This window comes from Pinus tabuliformis, chromosome 7, assembly GCF_031772625.1.
Source record: "Pinus tabuliformis cultivar Carrire ecotype Pingquan chromosome 7, CPIR1, whole genome shotgun sequence".
Classification (NCBI taxonomy): domain Eukaryota; kingdom Viridiplantae; phylum Streptophyta; class Pinopsida; order Pinales; family Pinaceae; genus Pinus; species Pinus tabuliformis.
The window spans coordinates 518229065-518255328 of NC_142293.1; the positions used below are offsets into that span (position 1 = coordinate 518229065).

Consider the following 26264-nt stretch of genomic DNA (forward strand, 5'->3'; position numbering starts at 1 on the left):
GTACGCTACGGCGTTATTTGGTCCAATGTTGACTTATATCTGCTCGCTTCGGCGATATGTAATATATCATGCTTCTTCAGCGGGGATTCATCTCCCCCACTGAAAAAAAAAATAAATAAATAAAATAAATAAATAAATAAATAAATAAATAAATAAAAAATAAATAAAAAATAATAATAATAATAATAATAATAAATAAATAAATAAATGCAACGTTGTTGCGAGTTATTGATGGCAGAAGTCACACACACACACATATATATAATTAGTGTTTAAAATAATTTTTAAAATTTTATTAACTCCAAATCAATAGAGCAATGAATGAATTTTATTAAAATTGTAGAAATATAGAAAATTTATAGTTATTAACATTTTACTATGTGAGAGTTTTAACATATTTTGAAATTCTTTTGCAACTAGTAGACATATGGTGAAAATAAATGTGATTAGAAATTCCTTTACAATTGTTAGACAGCAATGGTGAGAATAACTACAATTATTACTATAATATGCTATAAGAAGAACATGTATTATTGCAATTATTATAATATGACATAGGTTAAACATGAAGAACATGCATAAAATAATTAAGTAAATAAATAAAGTGGCAATCATTTTTATTCAAAAAAAATTAGTGGGTCAAAGAGTCAAGATTGTTAAGTTAATAGTGGTGGTTTGGAGTATAATATATTTTTAACTTCGGAGTGTGCACTGTTCTCTACAACAAATAATGTTGGTTGAAATGAAGTGGCATGATGAGAGCACATAGTGTGAGTAGGTGTGAGGAATGATAGGACAACAATAACCAAATAAAATTACTTAGCAAATGGAAATTTGCAAAGTACATGTAAATGGGCTCTTATGTGAAAAGTAGTTAGTACTCATAAAGTCTTGACATATGTGCTCTACAACAAATAATGTTGGTTGAAATGAAGTGGCATGATGAGAGCACATAGTGTGAGTAGGTGTGAGGAATGATGGGACAATAATAACCAAATAAAATTACTTAGCAAATGGAAATTTGCAAAGTACATGTAAATGGGCTCTTATGTGAAAAGTAGTTAGTACTCATAAAGTCTTGACATAGACCTAGGTGATAGGGAGAAGAGCATATAGGTTTTAAATAAAGTTTAAAAGAAAGATAATTAAATAAGGTTTTCAGGAATAAAGTTTAAAAGAAAGATTGTTAAATAAACTTGACTTTGTAAAAAAATCGATGTTTGTTGGCATTATGATTCTGGTATGGCTCTATGATACAGATGTTGTACTTGATGGCAACACCCTCAAGTGGCAATGCTCTGATCAGGCTCTCAAAATGTTGAAAATTAAGAAGTACGCAGGAGAATAGTTCAAAAGGTGCGTACCCGCAGGTACGCCGTGAAGGGACTGCGGCCGCACCCGCAGGTCACCCGTTCAGAAGGTGCGTCCCCCCAGTTCACTTACTTCAAGGCAGAGAAGCGCGCTCACGTGGGGTTTCTTATGTTTGGCCCGTGGTATTTAGCCTGCCGTTCTTGACTCTATGGTTTTGGCCCGTGGTATTGCTTTATATTATTATTATTATTGAGCCCCATGTTTTTGGGCCCCTTGTATTAGTTATCTATGGTATTGATCCATGATTTTAGGAAGAGCTTGCCTATATAAAGCAAAGAAGATCACTTGGCTAAGCATCTTTGAAAATTGAATATCTTAAGATCTGAAATATTGGGTTATTTTTTTTAAAAGCTTGATCTATATAAAAGAGAAGTTGAAAGTGAATCTATGAAGGGTGATCTCTCGAGCGCATGATCAGATCTGAGAATCTGACTATCGGTGGCACACTAGGGGAATGCCAATTCGGCCCTAATCAGAGGTACGTAGGTGATTAACGGTGCAAGTGCGTGGGTACGCAGAGCAGAAGAAGGAGAAGTGTGTGGGTACGCAGAGCAGAAGAAGGCGCAGTGCGTGGGTACGCAGCGCGACAGAGGTTCAGGTGCGTAGGCACAGGGAAAGTACGCGGCGCTTTAGAAGCCGCAGGTGCATAGGTACGCGGCGCAATAGCATCTGTGGGTGCGTGGCTACAGTAGCAGTACGCGGCGCGATAGTATCTGTGGGTGCGTGCCTACAGTAACAGTACACAGCGCGATTGAAGAAACAGTGCGTGGGTACGCGGTGCAGCAGAAGGCTCTCTGCGGGTATACGCAGGGGAGCAGAAGGTGAAGTGCGTAGCCACGCAGGCCAGAGAAAGAAAAACTGTGTATCTGTATTAAGGCATTTATTTGACTGACTTTTCTCTGTTGATAAGGTGTTCTGGGTTCTGTTTACTGTTATTGTTGATCTGGTTACTGCAGTTGACTGGGTGATTTACTTGTACTTGATGATCTCTTGATGTTTATGGATCCAGTTTGAAAATTTATGAAAAGTGGTCCTTGAAAGAAAAGAAGTAGGGGGTTGTAGCTCCCTTCCAGGAGAGACTGGAAAACGAGAGAGAGTTGTAGCTCTCTGCAGGTTGCAGCCTGCGTGCTGGTAAAGGACTGCACCAATACAAAACCATTGTAAAAGGAGTTTCTAATTTGAAAGAAGATAGAGACATATTGCAGCAGGTGGTTTTCACCCACACTGGGTTTCCACCTTACATCTGGTGTTCTTTGGTGTGACTATCTGTTTTTTTTGTTCATGCTCATTATTTTATGGTACTGACATGCAAAATAATTCAAAGTATAAATAAGGAAGATTTATTAAAAAGAACTTGATAATACTAATTCACCCCCCCTCTCAATATTATTTCCAACAATTGGTATTAGAGCAGGTCCTTCAAAGAAGCTTGATCGCTTGAAGGAAGATCATTCATCATGAGCAACTACGAGAGGGAAGCATCAATCAGGCCACCAATTTTTTATGGGACAAACTTCAATTATTGGAAGGTAAGAGTTACTGCCTATCTTCAATCTCTTGGTACAGAAGTTTGGGATATCATAGATACAGGCTACACTTTTCCTTCAGCTACTCCTACAGATACGGCCGAAAAGAAGAAATATGAAACAAATGCTAAAGCAGTCAATACTCTGCTAGGATGCTTATCTCAAACAGAATTTGTGAAGGTTATGCAATATAAATCCGCAAAAGAAATATGGGACAAGATTGTCTTGAGCTACGAAGGAGATGAACAGGTAAAGCGTGCTAAACTTCAAACCCTCAGGATTCAGTATGAGAATCTCAGAATGTATAATGATGAAAGTGTGGCTAACTATTTCCTTCGGGTAGATGAGATTGTTAATTGCATGAAAAACTTGGGTGAAGAAATAAAAGAGGCTATTGTGGTTGAAAAAGTTCTAAGATCATTGTCCCCCAAGTTTGAATCTAAAGTGTCTGCAATAGAAGAAAAAGAAAATCTACGAATTCTTACTATGTCTCAGCTACACGGAATTCTAACTGGTTATGAAATGAGAAAGGGAGGTCCATCAGACAGAAGAGAAGCTGCTTTCAAGGCTTCAGGCAAAGGAGACTATTATGAAGCAAGTCACGTGCTAGAAGAAGAAGAAGAATCAAATTTTGTCAGAAATCTTCAAAGGGGTACTGGAAGGTTCAGAGGTAAGTTACCTTTTAAATGCTTTGCTTGTGGAAGAGTAGGTCACTATGCTGCGAAATGTCCTCATAAGGATAAAGGAAAGGAACCTGCTAGATGGAACAAGAAACAGATTGCAAATAAGAAAAGCAACTACACTCATGAAGATAGTGATGGTCTATCAAATAGTGATGAAGATGAACGAGGTAATGACTATAAACTTTTAATGGCATTTGAAGATGATGATTACATGGATGCTATAGATGTGGATAGCTTTTGTGAAGAAATTTCTAGACTCAAGACATGTATAGAAGAAAAGAATAGGATTATTGATACTCTACAACTTCAAATTGATGAAAAAGAAAAATATCTTGAAAAGTTAGAAGGTGAAATTGTTGGTCTTAGAAAAGAGATTGAGAAAACAAAGGCTATTAATCTTAAGTTTGTCAAAGGATCTGAAACTCTGGATGAGATCATCAATGTACAACGTTCTCCTCTAAACAAGACAGGTTTGGGCTATAATGGAGAAACTTCTCAAGCATCCACCTCAAAGAGTTATCTTGATGCAGCAAGAAGGAATGAGCAAAAGCACAATGGAGATCACCAGGTAAAGCAGGGACCAATTACAAACAAAGACTATCAGGCAAATCAGGGGCAATCCGTCTTAAGGATGAACAAAAGCTACAACCAGCCACATGTAAAATCCTCTCAATTTGCTTCAAGAATGAATGACAATAGAAATTACAATCGTTTGGCCGGAAGATTTGACAACCGCAGAATTTTCTTCAATGGACAATGTTTTTCTTGCCATAACTTTGGTCACAAAGTAGCTCAATGTGTTGCATATAAAACGATCATGACTAGAGAAGCTCAAAAACAAAGAAGTATGACCGGGATTACAAAAAGGACCTATAACAACTTTTCGGTTCTTGAAAATGAAGTTGAATGTTCTATTTGCAATAACTTTGGTCATGAAGATTCTGAATGCAGGAGTAGGTTTCAGCAGACAAAGGAACAAGCCTCAAGCACCAAAACATGGAGAATAAAGGAACCACAAACAGAAAGATGTGGGATAGCATTTTATGCAGAGGGATAGGAAAATCTATGGTACATTGACAGTGGATGTTCGAAGCATATGACAGGTGATAAAGAAAATCTTGAATCATATTCTGCTTTAGAAAAGGGAAAGAAAGTTTCTTTTGGAAATGATACTCCTGCAGCTATAAAAGGAAAAGGCACTGCTCAGTTAAAAGCAAAGGTCAAAGCTGGAAATGTTTTGTATGTTGATGGATTGAAACATAATCTTCTAAGTGTCAGCTAGATGTGTGATCAAGGAACCGAGGTGATATTTAGAACAAATGGATGTCTTGTTCGTGACCTTGATACAGGTAAAACGGTGATCAAAGGTAAAAGAACTCCAAATAATCTATACATATTTGAAGAAGGACAACAACAATGCTATCTAAGCAATGATTATGAACACTGGTTATGGCACCGGAGGTTGGGGCATCTAAGCTTTTCACAAATAAGGAAAGCATGCAAATATCAGGCAGTTCGCGGTCTTCCAGATATTAAAATTCCAGACAACACCATATGCAAATCATGTCAGTTTGGAAAGCAAACCAGAACTAACTTTCCAGAGAAGAAAGGATCAGCTAGCATGCCTCTTGAGCTTGTACATACAGATGTATGTGGACCATTCAGGAAAAGGACACCTCGAGGAGAAGAATACTTGATATTATTCATTGACGACTTCTCCAGGTTTGTCTGGTTAGGACTTATGAAGCACAAAGATGAAGCATTCGAAAAATTCAAATCCTTTAAAGCCTTGGTTGAAAATGAATCAGGATACAAAATTAAGTGCCTCAGATCCGACAAAGGTGGGGAGTTTACCTCAAATCAGAATTTTTCGATTTCTGTGAAGAACATGGGATAAGAAGAGAATTCTCTACAGCTAGAACTCCTTAGCAAAATGGAGTAGTGGAAAGAATGAACAGAACAGTCCAACAAATGGCTCGTGCTATGCTTGATGAGTCTGGAACTCCCGCAACTTTCTGGGGTGAAGCTGCATATGTTGCGGTTGTTATTCTCAACAAAACAAATGTCCGGGTGAACAGCACTCAAACTCCTCATGAGCTCTGGTATGGTGAGACTCCTTCGGTAAAGCACTTCAAAATCTTTGGGAGCAAATGCTGTATTAAGAATACTGATGGGCAACTTGGCAAACTTGAACCTAGAGCAGATGAAGGCATTCTTCTTGGTTATTCTCCACACAGCAAAGCATACAAGTGCTACAATAAAAGACTTGGAAGAATTGTTGACAGCATTGATGTAGTGGTTGATGAGAAGGGATACATTCCTAGGCAAGTAAATCATGAAGATATCGAAGAAGATGAAGACTACCCTCAAAGACAGAATTATGAAGAAGAAGAACCTCAAGAAGAACCAGAAGAGCAGATAAGGATAGAAGAGAAGACTCCATCCAGATATGTTCAGAAGAATCATCCAGAATCTCAGATTTTGGGGCAGAAAGAGGCAGGTCTACAAACAAGAAGAACAGTTGCAGAAGCTTCAAGCTATTTGGCATTACTCTCCTCCACTGAACCACAAAATGTGAAAGAGGCATGCAAAGATGAATGTTGGGTCAAAGCAATGGATGAAGAACTTGAGCAGATCGAAAAGAACAACACTTGGGAGCTGGTTCCTAGACCAAAGGATAAGAATGTTATAGGGACAAAATGGGTCTTCAAAAATAAATTGAATGAAAATGGAGAAGTAATTAGAAACAAGGCCAGACTTGTTTGTAAAGGGTATGCGCAGCAAGAAGGAATAGATTTTGAAGAAACTTTTGCTCCTGTTGCAATACTTGAGGCCATCCGAATGTTCCTTGCTCTCTCAAGCTTTCAAAACTTCAAAGTATTTCAAATGGACGTGAAATCAGCCTTTCTGAATGGAGACTTGGAAGAAGAAGTTTACATTGAGTAGCCAGATGGTTTCATTCTTGGAAATGATCCAAATCTTGTATGCAGATTGAAAAAGGCTCTCTATGGTCTCAAACAAGCTCCAAGGGCTTGGTACTATTGTTTGGACAAATATCTTCATCAACAAGGTTTTTCAAAAGGATCAGCGGACAACAATCTTTATATAAAAGTTGAAAATGACAAATTGCTAATACTTGTTGTGTATGTAGATGACATTATCTTTGGCAGCAATGAAGAAGCTATGAGTCAAAGCTTTGCCTTGGTGATGCAGAAAGAATTCGAAATGTCCTTGCTGGGAGAACTGACATATTTTCTTGGTTTGCAAATCCAACAAAAGGAAGGAGGAATCTTTTTGTCTCAAACCAAGTATCTCAAGCAGATTTTGAAGAAATATGGCATGGAAGATACAAAACCAGTATGTACACCCATGGTCACAGGATGTAGCCTCAGTGCAAATGATGAATCAGCAGCAGTGCATCAACCAACCTACAGATCTATGATTGGAAGTCTACTTTATTTGACAGGTACCCGACCAGACATCATGCATGCAGTGGGAATAGTTGGAAGATTTCAAGCGAATCCGAAGGAAGCTCATCTTCAGGCAGTGAAGAGAATCTTTAAATATCTTCAAGGGACTCAAAATTATGGCTTATGGTATCCTAGAGATATAGATCTCACACTTCATGCTTATACAGATGCAGATTGGGCAGGAAGCGTGGATGACAGGAAAAGCACAAGTGGTGGTGCGTTCTTTATGGGTTCCAGATTAGTATCTTGGTTCAGCAAGAAACAGAGTTCGATTGCCTTGTCTACAGCTGAAGCAGAATATGTTGCTGCTGCATCTTGCTGCACTCAACTCCTTTGGATGATGCAGACCTTGCAGGATTTTCAAATCACTTGTACACCACCTATCTCCATCTTATGTGATAACACAAGTGCAATCAGCATTTCAAAGAACCCAGTCATGCATTCAAAGACCAAGCATATACCGATCAAGTATCATTTTCTCCGAGAACAAGTACTTGAACAAAAGGTCAAGTTGGAGTATGTTCCTTCTAAGGAACAAGTTGCTGATATACTCACCAAACCATTGCCCAGGGAGACCTTTGAATACCTCAGGCAAAAGCTGGGGGTTGTTGATGCATCATCTTGTTGAATCTCTTCTGATGGTTGGTTGTACGCAATTGCGGATTGGTTGAAGATCGAATGGCACAGGTTCAGGGGGAGCATATAATGCATTGTTGGCATTATGGAGGACGTACAAAAGGAGATCATGGATGCTGGTCTGAATATTGCTGCAATATGTCTCTATTTCTTTCATGGTCATTTATGGTTTTTTGTGGATTATGGTTCTTCTTTGCAGATCTGGTTTATATTCAGGAGGAGCATGTTCTTAGGGGGAGCATAACCCTTTTCCCTTGATGTCAAAGGGGGAGAATGACGTTGAAGATTTTGAGGTTGCAATCAAGTCCAAAGGGGGAGATTGTTGGCATTATGATTCTGGTATGGCTCTATGATACAGATGTTGTACTTGATGGCAACACCCTCAAGTGGCAATGCTCTGATCAGGCTCTCAAAATGTTGAAAATTAAGAAGTACGCAGGAGAATAGTTCAAAAGGTGCGTACCCGCAGGTATGCCGTGAAGGGACTGCGGCCGCACACGCAGGTCACTCGTTCAGAAGGTGCGTCCCCCCATTTCACTTACTTCAAGGCAGAGAAGCGCGCTCACGTGGGGTTTCTTATGTTTGGCCCGTGGTATTTAGCCCGCCGTTCTTGACTCTATGGTTTTGGCCCGTGGTATTGCTTTATATTATTATTATTATTGAGCCCCATGTTTTTGGGCCCCTTGTATTGGTTATCTATGGTATTGATCCATGATTTTAGGAAGAGCTTGCCTATATAAAGCAAAGGAGATCACTTGGCTAAGCCTCTTTGAAAATTGAATATCTTAAGATCTGAAATATTGGGTTATTGTTTTTAAAAGCTTGATCTATATAAAAGAGAAGTTGAAAGCGAATCTATGAAGGGTGATCTCTCGAGCGCATGATCAAATCTGAGAATCTGACTATCGGTGGCACACTGGGGGACTGCCAATTCGGCCCTAATCAGAGGTACGCAGGTGATTAACGGTGCAAGTGCGTGGGTACGCAGCGTGACAGAGGTTCAAGTGCGTAGGCACAGGGAAAGTACGCATCGCTTCAGAAGCCGCAGGTGCGTAGGTACGCGGCGCGATAACATCTGTGGGTGCGTTTCTATAGTAGCAGTACGCGGCACGATAGTATCTATGGGTGCGTGCCTACAGTAACAGTACACAGCGCGATTGAAGAAACAGTGCGTGGGTACGTGGTGCAGCAGAAGGCTGTCTGCGGGTATACGCAGGGGAGCAGAAGGTGAAGTGCGTAGCCACGCAGGCCAGAGAAAGAAAAACTGCGTATCTGTATTAAGGCATTTATTTGACTGACTTTTCTCTGTTGATAAGGTGTTCTGGGTTCTGTTTACTGTTATTGTTGATCTGGTTACTGCAGTTGACTGGGTGATTTACTTGTACTTGATGATCTCTTGATGTTTATGGATCTAGTTTGAAAATTTATGAAAAGTGGTCCTTGAAAGAAAAGAAGTAGGGGGTTGTAGCTCCCTTCCAGGAGAGACTGGAAAATGAGAGAGAGTTGTAGCTCTCTGCAGGTTGCAGCCTGCGTGCTGGTAAAGGACTGCACCAGTACAAAACCATTGTAAAAGGAGTTTCTAATTTGAAAGAAGATAGAGACATATTGCAGCAGGTGGTTTTCACCCACATTGGGTTTCCACCTTACATCTGGTGTTCTTTGGTGTGACTATCTGTTTTCTTTGTTCATGCTCATTATTTTATGGTACTGACATGCAAAATAATTCAAAGTATAAATAAGGAAGATTTATTAAAAAGAACTTGATAATACTGATTCACCCCCCTCTCAGTATTATTTCCAACAATGTTAATAACTCATAATAAAAGTTTCAATCAATATTACTGCAATCCATGATATTACATAGTTAAAGCATCTAAAAAGATTTATATTATATCCTTTCTCGATTTCCTATGCACATTGACTCATAGTTGCATATATGGAACATATAAATGTTGAGAAATCAATTGAAAAGACGTGTACACACCAATTCTCTTTGATTTCTCCTTCTCCTTCTCCATGTAGTAGTTAAGATGTATACCACTAAATCCCTCTTTGGTTCGTTCATGTAAGGTTTCTAAATTTTGAAAATTAAGAATTTACTTCTAACATTGCAGACAGTGAAATTTAGGAACATAACTTATTAATTAAATTCATTATAAATCCCTGTTTTAACCTCCTCCAATTTCACCGTGGTTACCAAATGACCGAAACCTCCCAGCCAAACTGGACACAATTTGTGTGCCCATCTCCAAAATACTTCCAATTTGAAGTAACCATCTCTAAAATACTTCCAATCCGTGTACCCATCTCCAAAATACTTCCAATTTGAAGTAACCATCTCCAAAATACTTCCAATTTGAAGTAATTTGCCCCTGTGCCTGATGTTCTAGGCTAGGTGCCTGTTATTAGATTGGGATGCCAAAGTCTGGTGGGGGTGTAAGGACTTCAATGCCCGGGGCTGTGCACCTTAGTAGTTGTGGAGGGAGTGGGCCAGACTTGCGAGATACCCGGAGTCATTGAGTACCGTACCGGATGCCTGCCTTGGGGTAGATGAGGTCTGAGTCGGGCGCGAGCCTTGGGGCCAGCCTTGGACTAGGATACAGACCGGCGAGGCTTATGCCTGGTTCCGAAAGTGGGAAAAAGGACAGAGATTTGTTGGGATTTCCCCAGTGTTGTGAAAATTTCGATGCTTGCTGGTTATACTAGTTCAGCAGAGGGTGTCAGCAAACATGAAGTAATAAATAACAAAATAAATGTTAAATAATTCTTAACTTCGGGACAAAGTTCCTTGAAGTGGGGGAGTATGTAATGTCCCTTAATAATAAATAATAAATAATAATAATAATAATAAATAATATAATATAATATAATACAAGAAAATAAATAATAAGCAATAAATAAAAAATAGTAATAGTAAATAAATAATAAATAATAATAAAATAATAAATAAAAATACTAAAGCTCTAAATGAATAGAAATAGAAATAGAACAAGAAAGCAGTAAAAATCAGTAAAGCTATCAAAAAGTAAAAACAAAAGAAATAAAACAAGAAAGCAATAAAGTTGCATGTTGACACATGGAGTGTGTGCATGAGGTTCCCCTTCCAATGTTTACTCTATTTAATAGATGGTGAGGAAGATGAGAGGAATTCCATCATTCTAAGATTCCATCATCCATTCTCTTGGGATAATAATGTTGTGAGACAAAGGATCCCTAGCAGTAGTACGTTGATTGAGGGCTTGGGGGTGGCCAGTTGTAGCAAGATTTTGTGCAATTGAGCCTACGGTTGGGTGGAGAGTCGTCCCCAAGACTTTGTTGCAGTTAGCAGAATTCAACTGGCATTCAACCCTGAAATCACAAGTGAGAAACATCATCACCACAGGTAAGTTGTCTCTACTCATATTTTTGAAATTTGATGTTAATTAGTTGATAAATTGCGTGTTGATTATAAATCGCATGATTAATCTAATTAATTACATGTTTTTATTTCGAGGCTGTTACAGATCTGGTACCTTTGGAATGTTTTGCATGCAAATCTTCTCTCTAGTGTTGTCGCTACTGCAACTTCTGAAACAAAAAAAAATAATAATATCCAAACTAAATCAATATGATGCATCTATCACCAGAGTCTCTAACTACTACTAGCTATTGCATTGTCTACTGAAAACTCTGCACTGTGCCATCTACACTGATGGCAGCTCCGCTCTGCACTCCCTAGTATCTGACTGCTGCTAATATATGCTTCTGTCAGTCTAACATCTGACTGCATCAATCGCCACTGACCCATCTTGCTACTATTTTTTGTGGGCTCTCGTAGCAAGGTAATGATCCATGAGACAAAACATCTCAATGGACCCTGCCCAAATTTCTGCACTCTTGGGACTATTACTTCACATCGTCCCACCTCTCACCTGGAGGTATGGCTACATGTGCTCCCTTTGCCCACTTGGCTCGAAATTTCCCCCTACTGGAGGTCTCTGCTTGAGTGGATGTCTCCACTATGCCTCCTCTCTGATTCTCCAATTGTGGTTGCTCCATAACTTGCTAAGGTTGCTTTTGAGGCTACTTCTAGGGCTGCATCTGAGGCTGCATGTTGAGAGGTAATTCACGCTCCCTCTCAACCACCAAGTCTCTAACCTTTTCCTTGCTCCTCAAGGATTTGCATGCATCTTGTACCTCAAGTGCATACATGTTCTTGACTCGCACACCGATCTGTTTCACTTGTCCCATGGCAATGTGTCTAAGGAAAACCTTTCCTTTGCTAAAAATTACATCGTAACCACGGTCTTCTAATACCGCGACAAAAACAAGATTCTTCTTTAGTCCTGGAATATATATCACATCTATGATTCTAAGAGAGGAGCCAGACTCCCTCTAAAAGGTAATTGTACCAATGTCGGTCGCACTATACCTCCCATCATCTCCAAACTCTATGTTTTGCTTGAGGTCTTTCTCCTCAAAGTCACTGAAGATATCTCTATTCCCCTTCATATGGAACGGGGCACCACTGTTGAGATACCACATGCTTCCCATTACATTGTTGTTCATGCATGAAATGAGAGTGAAATCATGTTCGAATTGTGAAGCTAGAGCTTCACCTATTGTTGCTATTTCATGCTTCTTCTTTCTTGGTTTCTTCTGCAAGAAATTCGTGGTATAGTGCCTGTACTCGTGAGAGTGAAAACACTTGATGTTCGACAAGTCCTTATTCTTGCCGCCCTCCTTGCCTTTGGACTTCTTTCCCTTGGATTTATTTTCTTTGCTGACTAATGCAAAGTCCTCTTCCACTTCTTTGGAAGAGGTCCCATCTCTGGTGTTCCACTGAAACTCTTCTTGTACCAAGTCAGACCATAAATTCTCCCACTCTGGTAGCTTCTCCCTCCCATTAACTGAATCCTGGTAACTATGCCATCTCTTGGGAAGTCCTAGAAGTGCTAGGCTTACCAGATCTTCTTCTCCAATAGTAATCCCAACACTTCCAAGCTCATCACGACATTGGGTGAACTTGGTTGAGTACTTCGGAATAGAGTCGTCTTTATCCATCTTGATCTTTTTGAGTTTGTTCTTCAGTGCCAACTTCCTGTGGTCACTATTATTTTGAAACAGGTCTATTAATGCCTTCCACATTGCCAATGGAGTTTCCTTACCGTGGAGATTTGAGACAATGTGATCTTGAACTCCTTATAGGATAATCCTTCTTGCTTTTACCACACACTTTCTCCATTCATCCAGATCATTAGCATCAGATGCTGGAGGCTTCAGAATATCATGATCTATGAATTCCTTGAGCCCGTTATCTTCCAACACTACCTCCATCTTGTCATTCCAAGCTATCTAATTCAAGCTGCCCTCCAAGGCATACTCAAGTCTCAAACCGTAGAATGACATATTGCCGACTCTAAAGTATGAACTTGAAAATTCGATTTCACCTGCATAAAAAACTCGAATTCTCCTCTTTTATACTGTCTTCAGCTTTGATACCATGTAGGTTTTTACTGTAGATTCAACAACTTATGTGATATGCTAAAACACAAGACAAGAATCTACTCTACTCTTCAGTGGAAACCAAAATTGATCGATGAAAATAATAATCAGAAAAGGAAGAATATCAATCGCACATAACACAATATTTCTCTGGGTAAAGCAACAACAAAAAACCCTGACTATCTATATTACATTAACCAGAAGATCTGAGAAGAAAATACAATGCTTGTTCAACCCGAACAATTCCTGCACTATTACAATCTAACTCTCTGCCTCACAAGCTAGCTCAAGCCAACACTTAGCCAATTTTGCTGCCTGCCAAGCCCCTACTTCCTTACGCAATTCCTGAGAGAATTAGACCATATTTAATTGGGAAATCCTCACTCCATAACTGCGCAATCCATCCATAGGCCCTCAACTGATTGCATGCACCATTTGTACATTTCGGAAAATTATACAACTGATAGTACACTGTCCCTGAACTCTAATCTCAACCGAGTCTTCCTCTGAACTGACATGCATGAGTTATTTTTGAGTAAATTATAAGTTATTTTATTGATCAATGCATGTGAATTAAATCCAATTTAATTCACTTGACCACTCACTAGTTCTTTCAACATTTAGAACTAGTTTAACTGAATTTAACTCAACTAAACTAAATTAAATAATTACAACTCAATAAGAACTCAACTTGGTCCCCTGAAATTTAGGGATCACTCTACATGACTCTAGATAGACTTCCAACTCGAATTTAATGAGCCAACTAAGTCAACTTAACTTGGTGTTGTTATGAGAATAGAATTACAATTTAATTCCCATTTTAATTCAAGGACAAATTAAATTAGAATTTCTAGATGTTATTTTTAACATTTCTTGTTGCTATTTTCAATAGTAAGATAGGAAAAAAGACCTATAGTGATCTCCACAATAGACTTCAAAATGTCTACAAGGAACTTCCCGAAGGTAACCTACCCACCAAGGGTTAGCTCAACCAATTGTTCTCAATGTTTCCAAGCATTATTGAATTACTGCAAAACCCAGAAGCAAATGTGGGTGGAAAATGTAGTTAAAACACTCACCTCATGTGTATATTTTTTAATATGAATTGTAAATGCCCTTTCGAGACCAAGATATTCTATTTTTACAATTTGCCTTTGCTTATCCACTAGGAGATCCTGAGGCTTCAAGACCCTACACACCTAAATCACTAAGGAAGGTAAAGCACTAAAAATATGCAAAACCACTTTAACAAAAAAAACATAAAGGAAATACAGATGTGAGCACCTATGCATTATGCCATGGTTGTGGTAGTAAGCAACCCCTGGCACAACTGGTACATGAAGCTCTGCAATTCATCCAAAATCATAATCAACTAAATGACAAGCACAACCCAAAAAATGCCCAAAATCATGGAACCTCGCACGTAACAAATACCAAGCATGTAGAAACTATTAAATATGTAAATATAATTATAGTGGATAATATACTAATTTTTGTGATTGATACATAGTTAGGAAATTATGTGCCTCGACAAACTATATCTAAAGTTCTCTTACGCAGAAATCTTGAAAATAATTTGAACAAGGAACCTTCGAGTTTTTCAATATCGAGAAACCCTAGAAGGAGTTAACACACACACACACACAAATAAAAACCATTAGAAAATCCGTGAGGGGAGCTCCAAAAAACCATTAACAAGAGTAAATAATAAATCAAATATATATGAGTGGAGGGTATGATGCTCTGGGAGTCCAGGTTCGAATCTGTCTGAGTTTGGGCCAAGTTGTTTTCAGGCTGCAATCCCATGGCATAAAATGCATGGAAGGAAGATGGTTTTCCCACCTCATGAACGTATCAATGCCTTGGATGGATTCAATCATAGGACTTGACATGGTGGCGGTTCACTTGGATGCTCCATACCTCCTCCATACACAAACAAGATAACCTGGGGAAGATCTATATGAAATTGATCAGTCTACATTTGATATTTGGAATTCTTCTCAAACTTGGATCAAATCAGAATTGGAACAAACACAAAAAATAATAATTGTTCTACATATGATATTTGGGATTCTTCTCAAACCTAAATTGAGTCAGCCATTGAACATACCCATTTTTCCTAGAGCATCCAAATCTGCAGCTAGGCTAACTTCAACTTCTTGTCTTGGAAATCCTTTCAATTTGGGCTTGTGTGGGAGCTCATCCATGAACATCTGAAGAGAGGTCGCTATTTCGATATTGATTTCAGTATTCAGTCCATGTGTCGAGATAGTGTAAATGTTGCAGCTGATATTGGGCACAACAAGGGCGACATATGACAACAGTTGGTAGACAGGTGTATACAGAAGGAAGAGTAACATAGTAGGGCAATCAACGACAAAAAATAATCAAATCATCTAACACAAGATCGACAACGAAAGTGGTAGCGAGAGGGGAATTCTTCCGAAAATGAATGCCTTATGACGTTATTAACTTCTAATTGGCTTTGTTACAATACCATGGGCCAATAACATGGCTTATCAATGCCACATGCCCAAAAACCATAACTCATTTCAAAATAAAAATATTTTATAAATATTTTATTTTAATTTATTTTTATAACTTTTTAAAAATTAAAACTTAATACTTACAATATAATAAGATTCTTAACCATGGATATTCACCCTCATTTACCATGGGTATTATTAAATTACAAATAGAGTTTGTTACAATATCATGAGTTGGTACCATGGCTTATCAATACCATTTGCCCAAAAACCATATATAAACTAGTTGTCTTTAAGTGTAACTTTTTGGAAAGTTTTCCAATTTATTTTCCTATCTAATTTGTTTAGAATCCAACAGGGATTCATTGAAATCACAAATTTGACAAGTGAACTCTTCACAATTGAAGTGCCCCAAAAGTTTTTGAGGGCGATGAATCCATATATGCATTAAAAAAACCAGTTTAAACAACACAAATCAATATTTGGCCACAAATTTTTTCGCCAAATTTAATCAAACGAAAACTCCAAAAAGTCGCACTTAAAGACTACTCCATATAGAAATATTTTATTTTATAACATTTTCTAAATTAAATCCAAAAACAAAAAGTTATGGGGGAGATGTTGTAGAAATAAAAATGAAATTAAATTAAAATTAAAAAGAAAAATTAACAAGTCTAATATGCAGCGTTGTTGCAAGTTATTGATGGCAGAAGTCTCACACACACACACACACACACACATATAATTAGTGTTTAAAATAATTTTTAAAACTTTATTAACTCCAAATTAATAGAGCAATGAATGAATTTTATTAAAATTGTAGAAATATAGAAAATTTATAGTTATTAACATTTTACTATGTGAGAGTTTTAACATATTTTGAGATTCTTTTGCAACTAGTAGACATATGGTGAAAATAAATGTGATTAGAAATTCCTTTACAATCGTTCGACAGCAATGGTGAGAATAACTACGATTATTACTATAATATGCTATAAGAAGAACATGTATAAGAAGAACATGTATTATTGCAATTATTATAATATAACATAGGTTAAACATGAAGAACATGCATAAAACAATTAAGTAAATAAATAAAGTGGCAATCATTTTTATTCAAAAAAAAATTGAGTGGGTCAAAGAGTCAAGATTGTTGAATTAATAGTGGTGGTTTGGAGTATAATATATTTTCAACTTCGGAGTGTGCATTGTGCTCTACAACAAATATTGTTGGTTGAAATGAAGTGGCATGATGAGAGCACATAGTGTGAGTAGGTGTGAGGAATGATAGGACAATAATAACCAAATAAAATTACTTAGCAAATGGAAATTTGCAAAGTACACGTAAATGGGCTCTTATGTGAAAAGTAGTTAGTAGTCATAAAGTCTTGACATATGTGCTCTACAACAAATAATGTTGGTTGAAATGAAGGGGCATGATGAGAGTACATAGTGTGAGTAGGTGTCAGGAATGATGAGACAATAATAACCAAATAAAATTACTTAGCAAATGGAAATTTGCAAAGTACATGTAAATGGGCTCTTATGTGAAAAGTAGTTAGTAATCATAAAGTCTTGACATAGACCTAGGTGATAGGGAGAAGAGCATATAGGTTTGAAATAAAGTTTAAAAGAAAGATAACTAAATAAGGTTTTCAGGAATAAAGTTTAAAAGAAAGATTGTTAAATAAACTTGACTTTGTAAAAAAATCGATATTAATAACTCATAATAAAAGTTTCAATCAATATTACTGCAATCCATGATATTACATAGTTAAAGCATCTAAAAAGATTTATATTATATCCTTTCTCGATTTCCTATGCACATTGACTCATAGTTACATATATGGAACATATAAATGTTGAGAACTCAATTGAAAAGACGTGTACACACCAATTCTCTTTGATTTCTCCTTCTCCTTCTCCATGTAGTAGTTAAGATGTATACCACTAAATCCCTCTTTGGTTCGTTCATGTAAGATTTCTAAATTTTGAAAATTAAGAATTTACCTCTAACATTGCAGACAGTGAAATTTAGGAACATAACTTATTAATTAAATTCATTATAAATACCTGTTTTAACCTCCTCCAATTTCACCGTGGTTACCAAATGACCGAAACCTCCTAGCCAAACTGGACACAATTTGTGTGCCCATCTCCAAAATACTTCCAATTTGAAGTAACCATCTCTAAAATACTTCCAATCTGTGTACCCATCTCCAAACTACTTCCAATTTGAAGTAACCATCTCCAAAATACTTCCAATTTGAAGTAATTTGCCCCCGTGCCCAAAAGCTTCAAGAATAATTGCTCAAATCTCCAATTTTGAATTCCACCCCTTCAAATTCGAATTCAAGAATAATTGCTCAAATCTCCAATTTTGAATTCCACTCCTTCAAATTCGAATTCTAATCTTCATCGCTCTTGAGAGTTTAAATTTAGAGCTTCAAGAATAATTGCTCAAATCTTCAATTTTGAATTCCACTCCTTCAAATAAATTTAGAGCTTCAAGAATAATTGCTCAAATCTCCAATTTTGAATTCCACTCCTTCAAATTCGAATTCAAGAATAATTGCTCAAATCTCCACCGCTCTCTTGAGAGTTTTACTTTAATTTTTTTTTTTTAGTAGATAAGCACCCACGAGATTTGAACCAGTGACCTATCACAAGGAGTGCCTTAACAGTGCACCCATTCACTATCAATCCAAAGGCCCATGGGCATAAGTACATTTACTTTAATATGTCTATAATATCTGAATTAAATTTATAAACTTTAATTTTAATATTTGAATAAAGTAATATATATATATATATATATATATATATATATATATATATAACTTTAATATTATCATGATGGAGAATATTAATTTTATTCATTAATCTTATATTCATTATGCATATTCGAAGTCTCAATTTTTAAATATTATCTTTTTTCTTAATTATTTTAAGTACTTAAATTTTTCATTATTTATTTAAACATTTTTTTCTTAATTATTTAATAAATATTAGTGCAAAGTATCACTGTATGCGTATATAGCTATCATATACATTATCTTATACATACTAATACCTTTTTTTGGGTCTATAAATCGAAAATCTATCATTACCTTTTCATTACAACTTTAACATTTATGGTTAAGACAATAACACTCGCTTCATGATTACATATATATATTAAAAACAAAATCAAAATCATTTCATGATATTCGTAGTTTAAATATATATAATAAAAACAAAATCAAAATCATTTTCATGATATTCCTGGTTTAAAAAATATGCCCTTCCGCCCCCATCCACACCATCTATAGTTCCTGCTTCTCGCAGCAGACATGCCGTGACATGGAAAAGCACTCATCCACCAGATTCCCTTCTTTGTCCTCTTGCCGCATCCCGAACATATTCAACTACAGCCCAGTATGAGTTCCGCGGTTGAATCTCCAGTATGAGTTCTGCGGTTGCATCTCCAGCAATGGCCGCAATATCGACAGGGTTTCACACTTCGCATTTAAATAAAATTTGCCCTTCGAAATGCTATATTCATAGACCACTTCACACCGTTCGTTACCATCACAAATATTTTATCAAAGATCCATCTCTTTCCACACTAATGATCAGAATGAGCAGAAGAAATAGCGCTGAAAACAACTCGAGGGGAGAAAACCTATTTGGGGATGCAGAGGAACCTGCGATTACAACTGGGGCATCCAGTGACGCGACAGCAATTTCACCGTCAATATTTCATTTTCTGAATGCAGCGGTTAGTGCTGCTACCATTGTCTTCCATTTCTTTTTCGTTGTAGTTTCAGTCGATTTCTTTTTCATTCGAAGAATACGCATCTTTTCATCCATTGCATGGAAATTATTATATCAAATTTTATTATGGAAAGTTGAATTTAATATCCCATTTATGAAATTGAATTTCCCCGATTTCTGTGGGAAAGATCTTAATTTTATCTTCTTACCATTCTATCCAAAATAAACCTACCCAAAATAAATCCAATAAGCTTACTTATCCGTTGAAGTTCTGGGTCTGATCTCTCTGTGCTGTATTAATTTTAAGTTTAGGGTTTTGTTTTTTTTTTTTTATCAGTTTTTTAGCTTACTTATCCGTGGAAGTTTTGGGTTTGATCTCTCTGTGCTGTATGAATTTTAAGTTAGGGTTTGTTTTTTATCCGTTTTTTTGCTTAAAAATTAAAATGAGGTATTAATTTTAAGTTAGGGTTTGTTTTTTCATCCGTTTTTTTAGCTTAAAAATTAAAATGAGGTTGCCGATATCAAATTAGTTTAAAAATTAAAAATGAGGTTATTACAACCATATTTATCTTGAAATGATATTATACATTATAACTCATCATATCAATAATAAATTTAAAATTTAAATCTGAAGTGGAAAAAATTCCCAACCATAGCCATAATCCCCCAGTTGACAATGTTCCAATCTCTACTGTGGTATTACTTATCCCAATTGACAATGTTACCATCTCTACTGTGGTATTACTAGTACTAGTTTAGATTCATTTAGTCCTGGTTTCTGATCTCCGCTCCGCTGTGTTAGTACTTGTTTAAATTTATTGACAATGTTCCAATCTCTACTGTGGTATTACTTATCCCAATTGACAATGTTACCATCTCTACTGTGGTATTACTAGTACTAGTTTAGATTCATTTAGTCCTGGTTTCTGATCTCCGCTCTGCTGTGTTAGTACTTGTTTAAATTTATTGACAATGTTCCAATCTCTACTGTGGTATTACTTATCCCAATTGACAATGTTACCATCTCTACTGTGGTATTACTAGTACTAGTTTAGATTTATTTAGTCCTGGTTCTGATCTCCGCTCCGCTGTGTCAGTACTTGTTTAAATTTATTGAGAGGGATTGAATCTCTCTAAGAACACAAATCTTTTACTACATAAATTTTCATCTCTGAGATTTAATCATCTTGACTTTGAAGCAGATTTAATCATTTCAACTTTGATAAAGATGGATTTCAAATTCTTGAAAATAAAATTTAGATAAACCGTTTATAATTTGCCATATATATTCATTAACAGTGCAAGCGTTAGGCCTTCAAGTTTATCTTTGCCTTTTAATGTTAATCTTCATTTCTGATTGCAGCTGAAATGGGTTTACGTCATAATCATAGCTAGTACCATAGGTCGGACACAAAATCCACAGGTCACTTGGGCTGTCATGGGCATCATCGTCAGTGCCCATATGTCAAAATTTTTGAAAGTCTTGTTCAACCAGAGACGGCCGTCTACAGCATCTGGCATACGGGAAGATCCAGGGATGCCATCTTCACATGCTTATACACTTCTATATACTACTGTGTACAATGCTATAGCTTGTAAGTATATTTTTGACAATATTGTTAGTCTGTTACACAATTTTAAAACTATATTTACTCTGTTACATAATTTTAAAACTATATTTACTCTGTTACATGGTTTTTGAACTATGCTTGTAAGTATATTTTTAACAACATTGTTAATCTGTTACATAGTTTTAAAACTATATTTACTCTGTTACATAGTTTTAGAACTATATTATTAAAATCTCTACGGATTTGGATTCTTACTGGATTTGAAAATGCACCGAATCATACATTAAAAAACAACATTACCCAACTATATTATTAAAAGCTCTACAGGTTTTGGATTATTACTAGATTTGAGTATTATTACTAGATTTGAAAATGAACTGAATCATACATCATAAAAATATTGACCATTCAAAATTCCAACCCATGTTATTCTTAGTTACATCCAGTTCCAATGGTAATCTTTAGAATTGGCTAGATTGAGCACTCTACGCTTTTCCAATCTAGTAAGAGGACTCTTCAACCTGCACCCTTCTGTGATATGTTATATTTTATCCTTCTGTGATATTATATTTTATCTTTGGTTAAAGTGACATTGATTTCTCAGAAAAGGGGTTGATTGACCCTGGGATGTATGTTTTTGTTTGACATTTTTTTATTTAGATGTGTTTAATATAGGTAAATAGTAATAACAAAAATTATAACATCATAAATAATAATTGGGGTATAGGTTTATCTTATGAAGTTTAAATAAATTTTATAATTGGGAAAATTGGTTAAAGATAATAAATAAATTTTAATATATCACAAATTAAATGTTAATGGAAGTATTTTTAGAGGTAGTGATTCTTTTATTAACCTTAAATTATTTTTCTTGAAATAATTTTACATCAACATAGATCCATCTTAACTCTCCATTTACCAAGTTTTAAGAGAGATCAAATCTCACAAAATGCAAACCTTTTTTTGAGTGTACAACTTAAGGAAAGTTTGCACCTTGAGAGAATTGGTTCTTCTTGGCACTTGGTAGATCTTGGGTTGAAATAAATCAATGCTGATTCTTAATAATATTATTTGTATTTATATAAATTTCACATTTTTATATATAGAAATATTTGTATTTTTAATTTTAGTAAAATTCTCATAATGCATATGACTTTTTAGCCTTGACGGTTGATCCGGATTGGATCCAAGAAGAATAATCAAAGTACCATGACTGTATTAGATTGGGACAAACTTTGAATTCAAGAGCACAAAGCGATCAGAAAAACCTCTGAACAGTGGCAATTGGCAGCCAGCGTGGAACGACGAGGATCTGGGTTAAAGCGCGCTGATCGAGGCCCATGGAGACTGCGCACGAGGCGAAACTAGCACCTGGGAAGCCCGGATCGAGAAAAAGAGGTAGTTTCTGGGCAAAACCCTTCGAAATGGAAAGGCCCCGAGTGCTTGGTCGCATGGAAGCCGGGAAAACCGTGGAAAAAAGCGCAAAAAGCTAAAGGCAGGACCCGCGCTCCAGAAATCGATGGTATGTATTGGGGGCACCCTTGGGCGGTAAGCGGATTTGGCTGAAACCTAGCGATTCCATTCAGCGCCCGACGCGTGGCAAGCAGAGGAGAGAGAAAACCGCCGCTCATCGCACGCTAACAGTCGAGCAAGTCAACCGCGCGAAATGAGCGAATGGCGTCGGATCTGGACTCTCTAGATCTAACGGCTGAGAATGCGCCCGATGAAAGAACTGGATTTGACAGGGGAATAAGCTGAGATTTACGAGGATTTGAGGTCCGATTTGATCGCCGAGGTGGCAGATGACTTATCCCGCGATGTAACTGAAGAACCGAACCGACGAGGAAGAGTTGGCGCAGTTGGCAAGAGGACAAGTGGCCACTCCCTGTGAGCTGTTGAGGATGACACCAAGACAGGGAACTCCAAGCGAGCAGCAGCAGGTGATCCGGATCTTGGGAGGAGGCTCCCAAGATCTAAAAGATTGAAATGGATCTTGGGGGAAGAGACCCCTAAGATCTGAAAACTTGTATTGCCAGAAGAAAAATAAGGAGAATGCTCAATAAACAAAAGCACAAAGAAACTTTTATTTAAAATAGTAATGGAAATAAACCAGTTAGGGCGATGGTAGCTTATCTCTGAGAAGAGATGTGGCGGCTACATCCCTCTGAACTGTAAAGGCTACATTGTGGCGGACAACCTGTCCTTTTACAAAATGTGACTTGTTACTTATAGTATTTTTCAGTTACAATACCACGGGTCAATTCCATGGGTGAATGAATACCATGGGTGGATTTTACAATACCACGGGCGGATGCCATTTACAATACCATGGGTAAATTTCATGGGTCGATGAATAATATGGGTGGATGAGTACCATGGGTGGATTTTACAATACCACGGGCGGATGCCATTTACAATACCATGGGTAAATTCCATGGATCGATGAATAATATGGGTGGATGAGTACCATGGGTTGATGCCATTTTCCATTCGGATCATTCCTCCCTCCTTAAGAAGCAATGGTCCCCATTGCGTAAAGTTCCCTCCTGCGAAGCCTTTGTGGAATATGAAAAGCCACTGAAGATAAGGGTTTTATGTGGTTAACCCAAAACCTTGATAAACGAAGATCCGAGGATAGAGATACCCTGTAATGCTTGTGACCAACTGTGATTCTGACAGTGTGCGGCCTAGCAAATGGACTTCGATGACAAGGATTTTATGTGATTGACCCATAACCATGATGTTGGTTGCAAATGAAGTAGCAGGTGCCTACATAGCCTGGGGTGGGAGGGCACGTCTCCAAATAACCCAAGCCGAATGCTGCTATGTTGAAACTGATGAATGTGAAGCAGGTGCCTACTAAAGTGGGGTGGGAAGGCACGTCTCCAATGGAAACCCACTCCGAATGCTGCTCCAAAGTTAAAATGGACATAACTCGGCCAATATAACTCAAAATATTTATTATAACCTATTTTTAGAAGCAGAAGGATCATTTTGCATCTTCCCATGAGTTGGAAATCCCTATTTGGACACTCTGAGATCTCAGATTCGCGCTGCAACAGTTCCGCTGACACAAAAATTCTCATAAAATAGCTGATTTTAAATCAGCGATATCTCCCACATCCGAACTCTGATTCGACTCATTTTTTTTTTGAAATTGAGTGATTTTTCGAGAGGAATCCAGATCTGGTATTTGTTTTTGTAAATTTTGTACCAAATGTTTCAGATTTGATTTGCAAAGTCGCCGCCCAAAAAAAATTCCTGCAAAAAAATGAAAAAAGAAAAATTCTTCCTGCTTGACCCAAGAAAGTGCTCTGTGGAGGTTGTAGTACATGCCTGAAGTTTGTTGAATATTGCTGCAAAATTTGAAACTAAAATATGCATCAAACCCTCATTCCCATGGAATCATAACCTGCTCTGATACCACTGATCCGGATCTTGGGAGGAGGCCCCTAAGATCTAAAAGATTGAAATGGATCTTGGGGGAAGAGACCCCCAAGATCTGAAAACTTGTATTGCCAAAAGAAAAATAAGGAGAATGCCTAATAAACAAAAACACAAAGAAACTTTTATTTAAAATAGTAATGGAAATAAATCAGCTAGGGCGATGGTAGCTTATCTCTGAGAAGAAATGTGGCGGCTATATGCCTCTGAATTGTAAATGCTACATTGTGGCGGACAACCTGTCCTTTTACAAAATGTGACTTGTTACTTATAGTATTTTTCAGTTACAATACCACGGGTCAATTCCATGGGTGAATGAATACCATGGGTGGATTTTACAATACCACGGGCGGATGCCATTTACAATACCATGGGTAAATTTCATGGGTCGATGAATAATATGAGTGGATGAGTACCATGGGTGGATTTTACAATACCACGGGCGGATGCCATTTACAATACCATGGGTAAATTCCATAGATCGATGAATAATATGGGTGGATGAGTACCATGGGTTGATGCCATTTTCCATTCGGATCAACAGGCGACCCGATGGAGGAAGAAGATGAATCAAACAGCCATGAGATCGACTGGCTTTAAAGCTATGAATAGAGAACTTAAAAAGACACCAAGAGAGGATGCCGAGAGGAAGAATCAGAGAGAAGAAGACAACGACAGAGAAAAGAAGAGACAGTGAAGCAAAAAGCAGAAAGACAGAGGGCTGAGCTGACCACAGGCAGTGTCGAGCACCAGAGAGCTTGAGAGGTTCAAGCCATCCCTGAGAGAATCTATCAGGACTGAGCACCACATTGAGCTCCTTCCATTAAAGACCAGAAATGTCAAGAGCGGGTAAGGAAAAGAGTCTATGAACTCTAGTGGCTTGGGGAATCCAAGAACCACCTTGCCAAGCAAATTCTGTTTCAGGAGACTCATATTGAGCTCCTCCATTGTAATTCTCTGCTTTAAGACACAATAAAAGAGGGCCACCACTGAAAGCTAGACCAGAGACATAGTGTTGGAGGATAGGGTGAACTCCTTATTAATTGTTGTGTTTTTGTATTTGCTTATTGTATTTCTCTGTTGTTTTCCATTTCCCAGTGTCTGTGTATTTTGTAATCTGATCGATCCGTTGCCTAAAATAACATAGACACACACCAGCACATGAGTCTGTAATACCTTCATTCAATAATTCTTTAACTGAGATCACTCAAAGGGTGATTTTCAGATCAAGTGGTATCAGAGCTTTAGGCTGTTAAGGTTAGACAAGCTTGTGTTGGTTTAGCTGTGAATGCTCACTAGATCAAAGCTCAAATTAGGAGAAGGAGAGTTGGTCGAAACTAATCCTGAAATTGGGAGAGTCTATCCTCGGAAGACAATGTCAGAGGAAGGTCCTATGGGTCCAGACCCTCAATTCATAGAAAGTTTCCTAGCCATAAAGTCCATGGTAGAAGAAATGTATAAAGACTTTAGAAAACACAAGGATGAAGATTCATCAGGCTCTAAACAAGACAAAGGAGAAGATGAATCACATTTCCATGACCACTCAAAAGGAAAAGGGAAAGAGGAAAGCTTTCTCACACCTCCTAATAGCCCTGTACATAACAAGAAAGCATCTTTGATCAAGCTAGATGTTAAATTTGATTTGCCTATATATGATGGAGAGCTAAATGCAGAAAAGTTGGACAATTGGATTAGACAAATTAATGTTTATTGTAGAGTACAGAACATCGACTCAGACAAGAGCAAGATTCAGCTAGCAAGCCTACGCCTAGGAGGCACTGCCTTGGTTTGGTGGGAAGGCAGAATCCAAGCTGACCTGAAAAGACATGGTAAGACT

General features: G+C 37.3%; 1 protein-coding gene across 3 annotated transcripts in view; it reads left to right on the plus strand.

The window, feature by feature from the left end:
- Positions 1-18914: 18914 nt before the first annotated feature.
- Positions 18915-26264, plus strand: part of LOC149248342 (lipid phosphate phosphatase epsilon 1, chloroplastic-like) — a 178691-nt gene continuing 171341 nt past the window's right edge. For 2 of the 3 annotated variants that reach the window (XM_089456028.1, XM_089456029.1), the window contains exons 1-2: positions 18915-19416; positions 20776-21007. In XM_089456028.1, the coding sequence (XP_089312154.1) occupies positions 19102-19416; positions 20776-21007 (547 nt within the window). In that variant the 5' untranslated portion in view covers positions 18915-19101. The remainder of the gene's footprint in view (positions 19417-20775; positions 21008-26264) is intronic. The other variant, XM_089456030.1, reaches the window with a different exon arrangement.